Raw genomic sequence first — 18,955 nt, forward strand, 5'->3', positions numbered from 1 at the left:
CTGTGACTTCATTGTGCACATCGCGTGAACGAGCAATAATGACCTATGGGTCTTGTCATTCTTATTCTCTGTTTGAAACCTCTGCCCATTTCTATGTGATGCCACGTTGAACAACGCTGTAAATTTGCTGCTATTTGGACTCTTTCATTGGCAACATACGTTCATTATAAGTAGCACTTTTTGCATCCACAGCGAAATTGGAGAGTGCCTTTCCCTGGCAACACATGAGGTTACCAGGAAAAACGGGCGCTTTGCCATGCGGAGTTTAAAGTGCTGCAATGAGAGAAATTCGGGATACTATGCATGGTACTATTATCTACACATGCGAGGTTGGTAATTTTATTTAAATTGGCTCGTATCAATGACTGCTTGTGCGCATGCGCGTGCGTGCACGTGTGTGAGTGATGCCGTGCACCAAAGCAGTATCTTGTTTTGCTTCAATGACAGGGCACTCCAACCTAACCTAAACTATAGGAATGGTTCTGGTAGTCAACTGACCTCAGGTTACAAATATTGTGGTTGTTCTCCATTGTTTCGTGAAGCCCCTTTGGTTAGCAAATATAAGGACAAGATAGAGCGTGAGGTCAACAAAGAGTATCACATTAGGAGAAAGGAAACTTTTATCAGCATGCCTTCACTGGTTCTTCACGAAAAGAAATTCTAGTTTGTAGATGACGGTGTTCATTCTCGTTGATCGCACCTTCTCGCTGCTAGGATCATGATATTTTCATTGTGTGATTGTAGGCGGCGCTTGAAAGCGCATATTATCTGTGCATAAACTTCAGTTGGTAGCTGGCGTACGTCCTGTTACTCTGTATTCCTGTGCTCGTCGTTTCGCAGCGCTGGTTCACCTTCCACCGTACACCCGCTATGATATTTTTGTCTTTGCTTCGAGACGTCTGTAGTCCCCCCACATAATTAGAGAGAGTCCACATATCGCTACCGACTACACATATTAGTACGTCAACATGTCAAGCATGTGAGTATTCCTGCACCAATGAGAAGGCTTCTCGCGGCGTTTCTTTTGACTTCCGAACTATCGACTCTTCGTTATAGCCACGCGGCCTCTTTGTAGGCGGCGCCTTTGTGCCGAGCTTCTTTGATGTGTCGAGCAGGAAGTACGCCACCCAGTCTCATCGTCGTTCGTTGTTTTCTTTCTTTGTTGCTTCTTAACGCCTACTATTATTTCTTACCTTCGCTTGAATCACGTGTTTCTATTTTTTAACTTGCGTGAGAATTTACCATCAATTTCAAATCCTTGGCTGTTTTCGCTGTTGAGTAGACACTGACTGTAATGATGTATTGTCTTCAAGAAAGGACTAATTATCTTACGCTCTGTCTCATTAAGAAATATATGAAGCTATAGAACTAAAGAACCAAAGTGCTCCTAAAGTATTAGCTTAATTGCACGTGACCAGTTGTGTGACGTGGTGAACGAGCGCATCCAACCAGTACAGTGAATTATGTGTCCTGTAGTTCACAAGTTGCGCTGCGAAACACTGTTTCTCCTTTTATCTTCTGAACGCTCCACCTAAACGTGCTACTAAATGTAAGTACACGGGAGTTCTTGCATTTTGCACACATCGAAACATGGCGGCCACGGCCGGCATCTAACCCGCTAGCTCGAATTTAGCGTCTAGAATCAACTTAATGTTTCCGGAATGAGTGAATTTACTGTGTTTGTGTCGTGCCAGGGTTCATATGCCGCCTAGGGGCCGTGCATGCTGTAATAAAAGGAGCTACGTACGAGACGCGCAAGTTAACTTTTTCAGACCCAGTGACGTCATTTGGAATCGAATAATTTACTTGTCCCAAAAAATTGAGTAATTAGGTTTTGTAAAAGAACACTGCTATGTACAAAAACATCATGCATTTATTTTTAAATACCGTCAAGCGTTGCCTTGTGTGTGTTTCGGATTAATGTTAGTCTAGTTAAAATTATGCAGATAATTCAATCATATAAAATTCGGCAATGTCTTTCAGGCATTTTTTCATACATTTGACCCAGGAATATTTCGTACTAAAAGAATAAGCGTTTTCCTGGCGTGCACTGCCACTCTGGAATGAAAAAGTTAATCAAGCAAAGTGAGATGCGAATATCAGCATTCTCTACTCTTATGTCAGCATTTGCGTGGTTGAAAGTGGGTGCTTATCAATTTATTCGCACCCGTTATACTATTCGTCCTTTCTTGCGTTTCGCCCTGTTTTGCATTTCAGTTAAGATTTCTGCCCGTTTTTTTGTACGCTTCATGCAGCGTAGCGCATTCCGCTGGTGACTAGTTGTCTAAATGCCGTCGTACTGAGCCCATTACGATGGAGCGTAAATGCGATAACACCTGTGAACGGCGATAATTTTGGAGTTTTACGTCCAAAATAACCTCTTGGGCAATGAGAGACGCCGTAGTTGATTAATTTATACCACGCGAGGTTCCTTGACGTGCACCAGAACATTACTACAGAAGTGTTTTTACATTCCACTCCCACCGAAATGCGACCACTATGGCTGGGATACGAATCCGCGAATCCTTGCTTTGCAGCATAACGTCATAGCCATTGAACCATAGCGAAGAGTGAACGGAGACGCCCGTGCACGTTAAAGAAATGTATTTAAGAAATGTATTGAAGAAATGTATTAAAGAAATGTATTAAAGAAATGTATCAGAACGTGCGCCCATCGCAACCCTGGAGCAAGTATGGGACATCATTTAATAACCGCGAATTTTTACAGATATCTAGCCTGTAGTTGCTGCTCTGCCGCATAAAGGTAATGTGTGGGGCAAAACAATCTTATCGGTTTATACACTATGGTATATACACTATGGTCTGTTAGAGCCCAGCACACAAGCTTTCGCATGGTTATTATGCACGCAAAGCTTCCTTCAGCACATTTTTATCGAGTAATTTTTTTCTAATTTCTTTGTACACGTCCCAGCGCAAGGACTTACCGAGAAAAGTGCAGATCTCCAGAGACTGCGCGAGTTGACCGAGTATATGGCGGATAGCGGAAAGCCTCATGGCACCACCCGTTGCGTTCAACAGCAACGACGAAAAGGAAGAAATACCAACGAGTACACGGAAGCTTCTTTTCTCGAGTGGCGATTACGAGCTTTCCAGACAACGTCGTAGGGCCTCTCAGGGTGTGATCAGGCGCGAATAACCGACTAAGGAGCGTTCGTCCGTGCTCTTGCATACTAATTCTTCCACTCTCGGACGATGCACTTAAGCGGCACAAATTAGACTGGGTGCGATAAGCCGGTCTAGTTCCTGCTGGACTGTCCCAGGAGCTCTTGAGATGCTCAGCGAGCAGCAGCGGTACTCTCCACTGCTTAACAGCATGCTTACTGAATACTTTGCTTTTTTGGTTTCCTTTGTAGATAAATTTTCGTTAACATATTTGGTGTTTTGCGCTAATTATTTTTGGGTGTAACATGTCATTGCACTCGCAAAATATACTGTGCTTGAGCTGGACACGCGGACAACCTCGAAATACGTGGCATCTTGAACGAGTCCTTCGCGCGGCGTGTTACACTTACACTTACAGCAGGAACTTTTCAATTCCTTATTCTATTTCTTCTGCGCTATAACACCATCAAAACTAACGTTTTTAAAATGAATAATTCTGGCTTAGCTACCACCTGTACAACATGTTGCTGGTATCGCTACTTTTCAAGCCGTTCAAATTTGATTGCTTGATGCAAACAGCACTCCATACCGGCGACATGGAAGCTTGCTAGGCGCACGCAAGTATTTCCTCGGGGACAGGAGAAGGATATAACATCCTCTCCTTCTCAGTAATATCTGAGGAAAGAGCGATTCGGGAAAACATTGAACGCTCATCCCATCTGTTTCGAGGCTCTTTCCTTCGTTTCAATAGTTGTACCTGCCAAACTCCTGTGCAAATGCTCCCGTTTTTTCTGTTTTCATCATGCTTGTGTGTTTGGTTCTCTGGGCGTAGGTATCCGTTTTTTCTGGTGTTTACCTTAGTACTCCGTCGCGGCGGTGCTTACTCCTACCATCACCAGTGATTTCGCCGCTGTCCCGTCCCCGAGCAGGTTTTGGTGGTAATCGTTGTGGCGTGGCGTGTCGTTCTTCCGGTTCGTCGAACATCTTTCAGCCGGCTGCACTTTGAATGGCAGCGGCTGCAGTCAGTGGCGATGGCAGGTGCTTGTTGCTTCCTTGCCTGCCGGCGATACAACATGTCTCCGTCGTCCAATGGTCCTTTGCCTCACCTTATCTTGCTTTTCTGAATTATTTCTTTGTGGATGCTGCTCGAATTTAGGTCACCTTATCGTGCTTCTGCAGATTGCATATAGAACTTGCATTTACAGCTGTAGAATCTTTTAATAAGATAAGCATTTTTAGGGTGTTTCACGCACTTTATAGTGGCTGACTGTCTGTATATCTATCTAGTTATGCCTCTAATCGTTTTCTCTCCTACCAGGGTCAATGAGTAGTCCATGGTCGAATGGGTAGTGCGTCGGCCTACTGTGCTGGGGCAAGAGGGTTTGAAATCAACGATCGCGCCAACTTGGGCCACTGGATATGTGGCGCTGTGTAATGTTTCACTGTTTAAAGAACTTCTTTGACGCCGTCGTCGGCCGGTGCAGATTCGGTACCAGTCATGGGGCAGTGGGTATGTACCACTCTTGGATTATGTACCACATACTCAACCTGGAGCAATGAGTATGTGCCACTCAGTCTGGGCTGCTCTTCAATTAGGCTCATTCGTGTTAACGTTTGCAAGTATTTGCCATTGCGTATATGCCACTTTACAATGACCAAAATGGTCCTATAGATTCCTCCGATACCCGGCAGACTCGAACCCGTGCCGCATAGTGCCGCCGCCGCTAGATGGCGCAGCGTGTGCAGTAAGAAGCGCGACAGTGGAGCCCGACTGCATACACGTTTCGGCGTTGGCAATACGGTGTGTAGCCGCATTGCTTCAATGCTTACCATACTAACGTCTACATTTATCGTCAGATAAGCTCTGCCGTTTACGTTTTTTTAAATATGTATAACGAAATGAAATAACTTCTAGCGCAAGCGTGCCCTGTAACTGCTCTGCAAACGTTTTAGAAGAGCGCGACTACCTCCAGCATCGGCTCTAGTTGGGATATATATTAGTTAGTCGTGGGAACATGTCTTTTCCAGTAATTCTGCATGTTTTTCACATTTTCATTGCGTATCGTGAACGTGCCGTAGCGTTATATGAGCTTACGGAACCTCAACTGAACAAGAACGCATATTGCTGTCGCTGCTTTATGTAATGTAACGTATATAATGTAATGTAATGCTTTATGTATGTAATGGTTTGTTTTGGTTACGTTTGCACAGTTTTGTAATAATAGTAGAGCTTTGGGGAGGTAGGGGGGGGGGGGGGCAGGGAGTAGAGAGATCGGAGAGTTTAGTTAGCTAACTCTGCGACCGCAAATGCTGCACTGGTTACGTTAAACGTGTAGCTTAAATCTGTGTAGCAGAGTAGAGTATCCGATTATCGCATATGGCCACAGTTTTCTCTAATCCCCAGAGTGGTACACTTCACTACCTCTGTATGCAGTGTCGAGCCACGGTTGTTGTGGTGGCAGGGTTTTTGCGCGACCCCTTATAAGTAATCCGTCCAAGTTAAAGCCTATTTTAAAATATAAAAGTATAATTGAGTGGCCAAATTTTAATGTACGTGGTTTCCTGTATATCCATTTGAACCGTTTTCTTACAGCAGCAATTCTAAAATATGGTTTATTGATCGGAGAAACATTGTGAAGATTCTGGGGGTAATTTGGAAACTGAAATACCTAGGTTGCCTTCAGAGCAGCTAAAATTTTGAAATTTCCCATACATGTTCCTCGTAACCGATAAGGTGTTCTTGCGAAGTTTCACTTTTGTTAATCTTCTAGCTCAAAACGTATAAAACATAACGGATTTTAGTTCACTAGAACGCATCGAGAAATATCTCTTAGGGAAACTTTGATAAGTTCTTACTGGATTCCTACGTAATATACCACGTTAAATTATTTCACAAAGAAACATTTCTTTGGTTCCAAGCTTTAATTTGACACGCTAGGTCGTTTCTTCACGACACTCTCGTGAGAGCACTAAAGCACACCTAACTGCGATTTGCCAATTTCCTAAAGCACACCTGATTACGCGATGCTGTTTAACATTATGCACAGTTTTCCTTGACGTGATCAAGCTTCCCCTATACTATATTGCGCTAGTTCCCATGGCTCTTTGAGTAAAATTTCACGAATATTTCTTGTGGACTTCTTTAACGGATGTTTCGAACATCAGAACGGACATTTTCCTTCCCTATTTAGTCGGAATAAAAGCTTCGTCTTAAAGGAGAGGACGCGCCACATTTGTCAACTGCAAACGTCAAGGCTAGGAAGTTCATCGGGTCATGGGGCTGTATAATACTGCTCAGTTCAAAAAGCTCAAGCTTGTTTCAAACGCAGTTCCGAATTACGTTGCCGAAGGCGGCGTTTGTGTACTGTATGCCCTTAAGGTATTTCATAGCTACGCGAATCTTCATCAGGCCTGAACCTACTACCGCAATGGGCGCCTTGTAGCTGTCTAGTTGAAAAATGGAAATGACTCAGGAGCCAACGTTCACGTTATTAGTTCCCTCTGCGCAGAGGGCGAATGTAGCCCCAAAGCAAAGCCAATGCATGGCACGCTCTTTCTAATTAGCGGGGAGCAACCACCTTTTCTGCAGTGACTCCTTTCGCACCGCGAGTTGATGCTCGTCCGGGAATACGCCCTCTGTTTGGAAGCCTCAGCGGACCTTAATTCATTTCCTGCCGTAACCTACGTAATTAGTTCGCCCTTAACGACGACCTTAACTGCCGAGGCGAAAGAACGCGGATGAATTGAATAGAAAGAAAGAAGTAAATTATTTAGTCAATGTGGAGCACAATAAAAAGAAATGCTTTGTCGGAATTAATTGGCTGTGAGGCGATGGAGCTCGAGAAGACGAAAGGAGAAGACGTCAGTGACGCTTGGGCAGTCGATGAAATGATTGGGAAGCGTGAATGTCGACTACTAGAAACACCGTATACATACACCAGTACACCAAGCCGAAAGAATGAAAGACCAATCGGAGAGCAGTCCAAATACATGAAGGCACACTGGGTGCGCCAGCCTAAACTCACGCACAAACCTGGGCCAAACCTTGGGAGACGAATAAAACTAAAAATAACGTGATAGAGACGGTGCCCTTGATTGAACAGGTCCCTGTCCGATATCTTCCGGTCACATTATGTGCTTGAAACCAGTAAAAACTAAACAGAATGAGGGCTCTGTTTTCAATAGGTTGTTATCGGCACAAGATAAAAACACGCCTAAAGTTTCTGGCCAAGCTCCTTGAGTTAAAAAGTAATTTGGAGGCGAGATTGCTTTCTTCTGATTGTTCCTGCTCCGCATGCCATACGAGATTCAAGTGAAGCTAAGAAATGTAATCATGCAGCCCAGGAATTTCTCACCTAAAGTAAACCTAAAAAATACAGTTTGAAGATCGTGAGCAGGGCTTTCCTGAACGAGGAAAAAGAGGTGATAATTAGGGACGAGTAAACAACTCTCAAAAAAATGTGCTAGTAGAAAAGCAGGTCGAGAAAGAACCGAAAAACACAAACTATGAGCCAAGAAAGGAAAGCATGGAAATTTCTTAACATATTTCTCTGTTAAAAAGAAAGAAACGAAGCGAAATTTGCGGCTGGACTGATTGTTTTTCTCGTATTATATTTCATTTGGTTTCTAAAACAGCTTCATATAAAACATACTAAAATTTCTTGGTTCCATAGCAGCATAGACCTGGTTTATTCTCCTTTGTCTGTGTTTTGTGTCCTAACCATCTATAAATATAGGAGGAAAAGTTTAAGCTCACACTGCTTCTCTTGTATAGAAATAAGCAAGGATCAAGTAAAAAAAAAAGAAAGGCGTGTGAACCAAAGTCGACACGAAAAGAGGCAAGGTCGACGTACATGGTATTTATATGTACTTATATGTGCTAAAACTGGGGCATTACAGATCATGCAATGTTGCGCACTTGCGTGATATTTGCATTATTGTTATCATTATTATCAGGCCCTACATTTTTTTTTTTGCCAGACCCTCTATTCCTTTTATTAGGGTAAAATTTCTTGATTCGCCTTTTTTTAATGCGCATCAATGTCGACGTCGTGTTTTTTTGGGTCGACTTGGATTGACGCGTTTTATTTGTTTTTTTTTTTTGGCCAAAAGGTTAGGTAGGTCCATGCCGGAGATAGTGTAGTCAACAGTGTGATGTGGTTAATTTTCTACTATATTGGCACTAATTGCATCAGTCCTGTTAAGTTTACCTACTTCGCGACTGATTTTCGTTTGTTCTCTCGTTGCTACCTACATTTGGATGCCTTCTGCGACTGGCTACGAGGCTCTGGTTGCACGAAAGGGTCATTTTTGACCAAGAGGAGAGATAGATACCCAGATACCACTTACGCCGAACCCGTGTGAAGTTGCCACGTAGAGCTTGTCTTCAAAAGGGAAGAAAAATGTAGACTGCCCGGCAGAATTTCAAGAAGAAAAGGCAGCCGACCATAGTTTAGTGATGATTGATGAAGCTTTCAACTTCCGCGCTGAGTCGGAGTCCACTTTGCTAGGGACTTAGTCGGAGGGCAATTGATTCATCGTTTGACAGTGCGAAAGGCCCTCTGCAACTGTAGAGCAAACCTGTAGGACGTAAACATATAACGGTTGCCAGCAAGTACGGACGCGAGCACAAGAAGTAGAAATTCAATTTCAATAGAACTTCAATTTCTAAATTTATCATGGTAATCCAAGTGTTGTTACCCTTGTCGGGGAGAGGTGTGAATCGACTTTTGTGTACGTGTATATCTTTTGTCTACAAACCTTGTTATTGTTCATGGGTGTATACGCATGCGTGGCGGAGATTTGTGGAATGTATTCACAATAAACTTTAGTTGTAAGTCCAGCGTTGTCCTGTCCGTTTCTACTTTTTGTGCTCGCGTCCGTACTTGCTGGAAACCGCTATATGTTCACCATGCACCAACTGGCCCAGCAAACTACTCTACAGTAGCGTGTACTTTTTGTGTTTTCTATTCGCTATCGCTAGAACAGCATTGAGCATTTAGCTTGCCTTTACGCTCACAATTCGCGGAGCACGCGCTTGTTTGTGGGGTTTTCTGCATAGTATGGCGGGATTCATGACATATTACGCTACCCACCGCGCTTGCTTAGCGGCTATTGTGTGGGAATGCTAAGCACGAGGTCGCGCGATCAAATGCCGGCGGTGGCGGCCACATTTCAATGGGGGCGAAATGCAAGAACGCGCGTTCCGTGTATTGAGTGTACGTTACAGATCCCTCGAGGGTCAAAATTTACCTGGAGTCCCCCACTACGGCGTGCCTCATAATCAGCTCGTGCTTCTGGCACGTAAAATTCCAGAATTTTATTAATTTAATTTTAAAATGGTATGCTATCGAGTCCTCCTTCGTGTGGCCTGTCTAGTGTCTCGTTCCCTAGCGTAGGTATCGCATAATTTTATAGATGTTTACGACATCGTTTGTCCACTTATTGTAACTTCTTTTGCTAGCGTTTCAAGAACGCCCCACAGTCGGGTGGATGACAATTTCCCCTTTCATGAAGTTTCCCTCCATCTTGCAGGCTGCCGCAGAACTGATTTGCCATATTCAGTCTTCCACTGCTTCGAGTTGTTGATTAATTCACCATCGCTCTTCGATCTGCTAGCCTTTGGTTAGCTAAGATGGTAGAGCAGCCGCCTCGGCAATGTGTTTGTCCCCTGTTCGAATCCCGGACTAGGATAAATTTTCCTTCAACTGCGACGCTTTCTTCATGAGAAACCTTTATGGGTTTCCTTTGTGGCGTTGGGCTACAGTCGGGTGGATGACAATTTTTCCTTTCAAGAAGGTCGTGTGCTGGCACTGAGCCGATGCTGCATAGTGTCTTGAACCGGGAGATTTAGGCACCTGCTTTACGGCAGAAGTTGCCCTCTTATGTCCCCGTCAGCAAATATTACGTGTTACTGCGATAAGGGGCCGATGGAGAGACCGGTACAAAACTGATTTTGAAAATAAAGAAACACTGGGGAGCTTTAGGAATGCGAAGTCTTTCTTGTCGCGCAAAGCCTGTGCTGCACCTTACCATACTCTTGCGAAAACACATGCTGAAAGCTAGACACAAGATAGCGACTTAATAAAAATTTAATGTAAGGTTGCTATAATCTATCCTCAAGCGTCTATGTCTTGTGTTTGAGAAGTGAGGATGTTTAGGCTATGTGGTCAAGAATATTCACTTTGTTGTCGTAGAACTTTGTATTTACTTACCATATTTCACGGTAAGTTTACAGCATTTCACTCAGAAAGTATAAAATGAAATCCTATTTTTATATGAAGATCTGTCCACCAGTCCCTTACTTAAGGCCTTTTTACAGGCCATCTCTGAGAGAGCAGTCGTGCCACCTCTAAACATGCAGCTTTTTCACCTTACTCTCCATTAATACAGTCGGGTCTCTTTTTCTATTTTGCTTTTCCTCCAGGTCTGGTATCTGGCGTGCAAGAGTTCGAGAAAACACCATCGGACGCAGAGGTAAACCCTGGAACCGAAGTGCGGTTGCAGTGCCAGGTGCGAAATCGACGAGGCGAGTGTGTGTGGCTTAAGAATGGCTACGCTGTGGGTAAGATCCCGGACAAGTACGACTTCGAGCGAGAGCCGCAGGACGGCGACTGCTCGGTGCTCATCCGCAAAGTCAACTTGGACGAGGACGACGGCTCCTGGCAGTGCCAGGTCACCAGGGCCTCCCTGCAGGATGCGCCCCTCAACTCTAATGTCGCGAAGCTCGTTGTGAGAGGTAAGAATTCAGTGCCTTTACCTGACTTGTTCTGATAAATTTATGACCAACGCTTGGTCCTTTTAAAAGGGTTCCTGAAGCATCGTTCTTTAATTTGTTCCTTATTTTTGATTACTCCATCAAGTAATGCTGAATACTGCTCACTATACAAGAAAACATAACACAGCACTGTCACAAATGTATGAAAGAAAAAGAATGCACATACGTGCTATTACACTCAATATGAGTTGCAACACCAGAATCTGTTTTTTTTTTTGTGTGTGTCTAAGAGCTGACATGCTGCTATACAGTGTCCGGATGGCAGGATGACAGCGACTACACACCCAAAATGTTGTTTACCATCATTCCGATTACTGGTATCACCCTATTAACAAGAAAACTGACACTATTAGAATAATGAAAGAAGTAACGGGTGTATGCGTATGTTGTAACTTATACTGAGCACCATAGTACATGTTCAAGTCTATGTGAAGCAAAGCTTTATTCAAGCGCTGTTTATTGCACGCGTACAGCTAAAGGCGATGCATGCTATTGCGTTTACTTCCCTCCTATCAGCGGGAAGCCTCGTGCAATGTTCATGTTTATCAACCGTACAGTTTACCAGTTAAATTTCATGCATCTTTTATGTTTATTCGCTGCACCATTGACTAAATAAGCAAAAGCAAAGCAGTGCGAAAATAAGGTCGGAGCATACCTCATAGTCTTGTGGACGAGATTTGTTTTTCTTACGATACTAAATGTATTCATATGTGTGGATGACACAGATGGAAGGCAGTGCTTCAAAGGCTACCGCCAGTGCAGGAAATCATGAATTCTTTCAAATATTTGCTAAAAGGTCAAGGGAAGCAAAACACTGGGAGTACCCCTACCAAAATACCTAAAGAATACCAGCCGAACCAATCCATTTTTCAGATAGTGCAGCGGAAATAATGACGCCGTTTAATGTGCAGCCCATGAATGGAGATGGTGTAAAACATGAATTAGTAAAACATGAATGAATACGCACTAATGAATAACTGGTTGGTTATTCATAGCATAATTATCACTGTGCAGAGCCGCTAAAGAATCATTGCCTGTAGAAAGACATTAATACCTTCAGTACATGTTTCTCTAGAGTGAGAGAAATAAGTACAGAGAAAGGGAGGGAGGTTAACCAGAGGTGGTGCCGGTTGGCTGCCCTGCACTAAACTCTTCCTGCTTGAAGGAGGTGATGTATTAGTAGTTCATCTCAGACTTGTGTTGTAGGATATTTGTGTGTTCGGCTGTTCCCATAATTTTTGTTTGAGGAAGAACATTACAGGACGATACTGAAAAGCAACTACAACTGTGTGATGGACCAGATTTTGAAAGATGAAAAAATTTATCAAATTTCGGGGTACTACCGAAGAACTTATTCTTAGTCAAGTTACTGCTTACGCTGAATCCGCATATTGTTCTTGGCCCAAATTAGAAAACTATGGTGTAGTTGTATAGATATAATAAATATCAAGTCTACAGGAGTGCGTTCAGTTACGAACTCGCATGACGGGTTCCTTACAGAATGCTCTTCAGCAGGAAAACCATTCAGGGCAAGATTGTGAAGAGAACCAAGTCATGCGGAATAATTAGGAACCCTTTCGTAGAACTAAAGGACTGCAGCGTGCAAAAGTCCAACAAGCAATCAACATGAAAGGAATTTGCTATTCACTTCTGGAGCTCACGTCTCCTTCTGAGCTGCGTCAAAACGGCGGCTTTGCGTCCGCGTTAAGCCGTGGAAGGCAAAGGAAAAGCGCCCACTTTTTCAAGTGTTACACGGATTTTACATTTGCAAACATGGAGAACGCGTTTCCTGAGGTGTTCGATGGGCTTTGTCTTAGTGTGTGTACAACTGAGACAATAATTATGAACATGTTCTATCTCCTTCCTGCCCCCATACGCCCTCTTGTACAAGATTCTTCAGTTTAGCCAGCAACATGCCATTTCATGTTGCTCATTCTGAGCGCCGCGCTTTCTTGCCGATAAGATCGTTGTGAAAATTAGCCCTATTGAAAGTAGATATTTCTAAAGCTGCTCGACAAGTTCGTGATCGGAAAGCGTTGCTATGCACGACAGGGAATGTTCCAATGTGATGTAATTCTTCAAATCAATTGAAACAGGACCTGTAGCTACTGGGCACATATTTTATCGATTGGATCCCAAGGCCTGCTACCTCTAACCAACAAACTTTTAGTCGATAGTTTGATATTATCACTATTAAGCCCCTCATTTCAAAATAAATCACCATTGCCTAGCACGCGTTCGTTTTTTAAGGAGTCGAAACTTGAAACTTGAGCCAATTCTTCTTTCTCAAGTAAATAAGATAATCAGAAAAATTGCGATAGACTTTGCATTACAACTTCCTTAAGTCTGCTTTCACTGATATCAAACATTACTACCTCCCCATAGATATATGATGAGCATAATAATGCTGTGTACGGTTCCTTTTCAGGTTTTTTTAGCACAACATGAGCATTTATGCCATCATAGGCATGAATTATTTTGGAAAAATGAAGTCAGGACCAGTCAAAGTCATATCAAACTTGCATTTACATATTATGGGGCAAAATTTGAACTGTTCTGGCGCATCGGCATCGTTTAACAATATTTAGGAAATCTGGTGAAGACGCAACAATGGCTAAGTCGCGCAGTAGCACATTGACCATTTGAAATCCCTGGCCATATTTATTTAGACCTGGCTTCTCGCTTTGCGCTCTTTCTGGTACCTTTATGCTGTCGTAAAAGGCGTTGCTTTTTTTTTTTTCAGCGACCCCAGGAATCTTAAACCTGGATTAAAATAACAATGGCAATAAAATATTGAATTTTTTTGCAATCTATTCGCCATTTGTCAATAGATGGACTGTAGAATATATCTTCCTCCTTTATCACCAGGATGGAAAACTGATTGTCATCGAATATTAGTTGCCTTCCAAAGACCATAAGAAAATGGAATAATTTTTTTAACCAAAAAGAAAAGCTACATTGAGTCGAATCCAATGAGTTATTTAGCAGCATCCACAGTGCGGGCAGGAGGTTCAGATTAGTTCAGTTTGAATTTTATTTCTTTGTGCATCCACTTTCAGGTAACATCATGCAAGCGGTGAGAGGCACAAGGTGAAAGTGTTCACGCGTCTTCATCTTAACGTAAACACTGTCAAGACACAAAAGCTACAATATGAGTCGCAACTGAGTATCAAAATGATATTCTTTTCTGAGTGAACGCTTATATTCCATATTTGAACGGTCTCTCGTACAACACTCAAGCCGCATGCCTCTCGAATTACAGAGAAGCCGCACCCTCCGCGGCTAGAGGAAGGCACCCAGCCGCTGACCGGGCAGTTCAAGACCAAGGCGGGCGACCTGCGGAGGTTCCAGTGCGTCTCGCGCAAGGGGAACCCGCCAGCGTCGCTTCGCTGGCAGCTGGACGGCCAGGATGTGACCACCCTCGCCAACCAGACCAACCAGACGGATGTGGAGAAGCGTGGCACGTGGCAGGCCCTGTCCGTGCTGGACTACACCTTCGTTAAGGAACACAACGGCCGGGAGCTGCGCTGCGTCGCCTACCACGGCGCCTACGAGGACCCGTCCGGTGGGCCGGGACACCGGGACGCCAGCGTCATTCTTGACGTCATGTGTGAGTGCATCTTCTCTCCCACTTATTGAAGTAGTGTCCACAGGTCGCCAAGCTCACTCACGAGTCGACTTGCCCAGTTTCACTGAGAGTGAGGCCGATCCTTGAGTCTTATTCCGAGGGAGCCCGGCTGAGTAGAATCTTGGTGAGTCGGAGTGAGCCATAGGTAAAAAAAAAAAGTATATTTCGGGAATGTGTTTGAGTGCGTTCTGTTTACTTTGGTGACGTGTTGTTATGTCCTTTCATGACGAGTGCACGAAAGAATGACTCATAACTTTTTTAGTGTTTCTGAAAAGTGCAAAGCCCAGTAAGACTTCCCGTAATTATATTCACTTGTCACTAAAGAGAGAATTGTCATCAACGCGACACTAGCATAAAGCTACAAAGGAAATGCACAGTCAGCAAGAACATTTCACATTTGACGAAAGAAAAGAATTTGACGAAATTCTTCTTAGGGGAATTAAAGCTTTACTCTTTTGTACTTTTCTTTCAACTGTGAAGCTTCTTCTTTTCTGAGAAACCCGCATAGCTTTGATTTGTACCTTCTTGTTATGTCAGGTCGATGGAAATTTGTTTTGTGTAAATCTACCTCCTCATTACAGATTTCGGCAGTACTTATTTAGCAGGTATAGAAAAGTCAGTGTCATTTGACGAACTAGATCAGTCTTTATTTATTTTCTAGCCAAAACCCTAAGTTGACTACTACGTGCTGAAAAAAAATTGAATTTTACAATTAAGCTCATTTTTCCTCAACAGAGCAGCCATTCGATTCAAAAATTTCTTTCTTGTACTTTCTGAAAATCTAGCGCGGTTTTGAGTTGGTTGCGTAGCTTTATGTTTTGTTTTATGTTTTGGTGATAAACGATCAACATTCACAGATATGAATACCCACGTGTTGAGACCACAATTTCTTAGCACAAGATTTTACTAGTCTTAGGGCCCTATAAAGTAAAACTATTCAAATCTACTTTTATTCCAATCTCCTGACGTCAAATTTACGTAACCGCCGAATCAAGCATTGGGCGGTGACCCACAGCGTTGTCTGAGCAACCAATCAAACGCTATCCTCGTTTATAGGAGGTCACTTGTATTTGCTTTCCAAACAAATAAAATTGTCTGGATTGAGTGGTTTTTCTCATCTGATTTGCTTAAGAGAGGCGAGGAGCATGATCAAATGGAGAGGATTTCGGTAGGGCCGAGCTGGCGCAGTGAAAATAGATAACCGGATGAGGAGGGTGGCGCCGGCATCTGCGATTGGTCCGTTTTCCCGTACTTAGCTTGCGGTGGCTGGTCGAAAATCGAGGTGTCGTGCAGCGGAAGGTTAAGAATGCCGCTAAAGTGGATCCTCAGAAAAGGATGTCGTAAACGTGACAAAAGGGGCTCGGTAACGTTATATGACTACGCAAAAGGTTTTATTATACGCAAATAAACCCATGCTCTCTGGCAGGTGCGAGTAGCCAGTGCCTGAGCAATCGGAAGCAGCCATATTCTATTCCTTTCAGAACAGAGCGGTCTCTGGCTATTCGGAAAACAAAAAAAAATCAGTGTTGTTCGGCATATGAATGCATCCCTAACGCGTACACATCACTTAACGCGGTGAGTTCTTGTGGTTTTGTGACGTCGCGTGGCAGACAGGTGAAGCGGCTGCAGCCCGAAAACTTTTGACCAATAGCAGAGGGATAATAGCGAAAAGGCGCTGAATCAGAAATAATTATTCTATTCTATTATAGGGCCTATTCATACATAATCCGTGTATACACGTCATATCAAATGGTCAGCTATTGCGGTTTTCGTGACGTCGCGTGACCGACAGGCGAAGAGGGGGTAGCCCAAATATTTTTTGACCAATCGTAGAAGGCTGATTGCATAGCTGGAATGGAAAAGTTCGGAATAGCTTTATGTTGTAGTGCTTCTCCTCTGTTCAAGATTGCTTCCTACTGCACAAAAAAAGATAACTTCGACGCCTAATAATGCTTACCGATGACTCACAAAAACATATTTTGTGAGTCACTTCTGGACGCGAAATCAAACGCCTTTAGGTTTTTAGTTTGGCCCATGGTTTCTAGCTTAACGGTTGATTCACTGATGGACGGGGGCCTGGAAGTTGTTCTGTCAGGTAACTTGGATAGTGCATTAAAGCGTCCGTTTCAAAACAGGCCGTTTCGCTTAGTAGACTACATAAAAAACGTGACAACGTCAAGTTGCGTTGAGTAATCTCAACACTAGACAAAATGTTTGATGTTGCTGAGACCTGAAGCGTCACAATCTCTTGAAGAGACTTTGTGGTTATTACAATATCTGACGTTTGAACCGACTTTTCTTTCGTGTGATTTATTACCACCATTCTTCAATGACCACAAACTTGATGCATGAGCTCAACAGGGAACTACGATGTCATTATTGGCCATTCTCGATTTATTGAAACCGTCCCCGCATCAGTTGGATAGGAAGAAGTTGCTGCACTGTATAATAATAATCATCATCATCAGCCTGGCTACGCCCACTGCAGGGAAATGCCTCTGCCATACTTCCCCAACTACCCCGGTCATGTGCTAATTGTGGTTATGTTGTCCCTGCAAACTTCTTAATCTCATCCACCCACCTAACTTTATGCTGCCCCCTGCTACGCTTTCGTTCTCTTGGAATCCAGTCCGTAACCCTCAATGATCATCGGTTATCTTCCCTCCTAATCACATGTCCTCCCATGCCCATTTCTTTTTGTTGATTTCTACTAAGTTGTCATTAACTAGCGTTTGTTCCCTCACCCAATCTGCTCTTTTCTTATCCCTTAACGTTACACCCATCATTCTTCTTTCCATAGCTGGTTGCGTCGTCTTCAATTTATATAGAACCCTTTTCGTAAGCCTCGAGGTTTCTGTCCCGTAGGTGAGTACCGGTAAGACACAGCTGTTATACACTTTTCTTTTGAGGGATAATGGCAACCTGCTGTTCATGATCTGAGAATGCCTGCCAAACGCACCCCAGCCCATTCTTATTCTTTTGATTATTTCAGTCTCATGATCCGGATCCGCCGTCACTACCTAAGTAGATGTATTCCTTTACCACTTTCAGTGCCTCGCTACCTATCGCAAACTGCTGTTGTCTTCCGAGACTGTTAAACATTACTTTAGTTTTTCGCAGATTAATTTTTAAACCCACCCTTCTGCTTTGCCTCTCCAGGTCAGTGAGCATGCATTGCAATTGGTTCCCTGAGTTTTACTAAGCAAGGCAATATCATCGGCGAATTGCAAGTTACTAAGGTATTCTCCATTAACTCTTATCCCCAATTCTTCCCAATCCAGGTCTCTGAATACCTCCTGTAAGCACGCTGTGAATAGCATTGGAGAGATCGTATCTCCATGCCTGACGTCTTTCTTTATTGGGATTTTGTTGCTTTCTTTATGGAGGACTACGGTGGCTGTGGAGCCGATATATATATCTTTCAGTATTTTTACATAAGGCTCGTCTAACCCTGATTCCGTAATGCCTGCATGACTGGTGAGGTTTCGACTGAATCAAACACTTTCTCGTAATCAATGAAAGTTATATATAATTCTTAGTTATATACCGCACATTGCTCTATCACCTGAATAATAGTGTGATTATGGTCTATTGTTCAGTAGCCTTTACGAAATCCTGCCTGGTCCTTTGGTGGACAGAAGTCTAAGGTGTTCCCACTGAGATAATATATTACGGCAAAGCGAGAAAAAGATGATTCATCTCCATAAAAGATCCCTTAAAGACGCTGACAAAACTGCTTTTAGCGAGATCTGGAAATAATTCTCAGAAAGAAACGCGTGAAACAAAATTACAAGGCAGAAATAGAGATGATTGAGGAAAACAGAGAATGGTGCTGAATTTCAGCAGAGTCCCTGTCTGGTCACCCGCTATGGTGGCTCATTAGCTAAGGGGTTTTGCTGTTGAGAAGGATCACAGGTTGAATTCACCGGTACGGCGGCCGCATTGTGATGAAGGCTGAATAAATAAACACCTGCGTAGCGTGCCTTGGTTGCATAATAGTGAATTCTTGATGGGTAAATTCAATCCAGAGCCTTTACCTTGGCCGTCTAACATAGCCCAATGTGCAACTTCGGTACGTGAAATCCAATAGTCCAGTCATGTCTATGCCTAACATGGGAGTCCGTGTAGGAACACTACCGGCGTCATAGCTACCTTCGGTGCACAACAGTTGGTGCCTATGTGCAATAAGCAGGAGGTGCTTTTTATGAGCACGAAATCAAGAAACAGACAAGATGACGGGTGCAGAATGGTCATACTCTGCGCCGTGTGCAATCACAGACAATGTCCGAAAGGAGACTGGAAAAAAGAAACCAGACGCGGTATTATGGCGGCTGGTTCAATTTCCCGCTGCCAGTAGGGGAAAAAAAAGGAACATGGTTGTCTTGATTACGCGTGCTCGCAACTCCGTATTATTCCTTTGTTCGTCT

At 43.4% G+C, this 18,955-nt stretch overlaps 1 protein-coding gene across 3 annotated transcripts in view; it reads left to right on the top strand.

The window, feature by feature from the left end:
- The window catches only part of LOC126531628 (kin of IRRE-like protein 2), a 378,799-nt gene that overhangs the window by 313,421 nt on the left and 46,423 nt on the right, over positions 1 to 18,955 (top strand). For all 3 annotated transcript variants that reach the window (XM_055071310.2, XM_050179244.3, XM_055071311.2), the window contains 2 exons: positions 10,550 to 10,861; positions 14,163 to 14,510. In XM_055071310.2, coding sequence (XP_054927285.1) covers positions 10,550 to 10,861; positions 14,163 to 14,510 — 660 coding nt within the window. The remainder of the gene's footprint in view (positions 1 to 10,549; positions 10,862 to 14,162; positions 14,511 to 18,955) is intronic.

The sequence above is a fragment of the Dermacentor andersoni genome, chromosome 5 (assembly GCF_023375885.2).
Source record: "Dermacentor andersoni chromosome 5, qqDerAnde1_hic_scaffold, whole genome shotgun sequence".
Lineage (NCBI taxonomy): Eukaryota > Metazoa > Arthropoda > Arachnida > Ixodida > Ixodidae > Dermacentor > Dermacentor andersoni.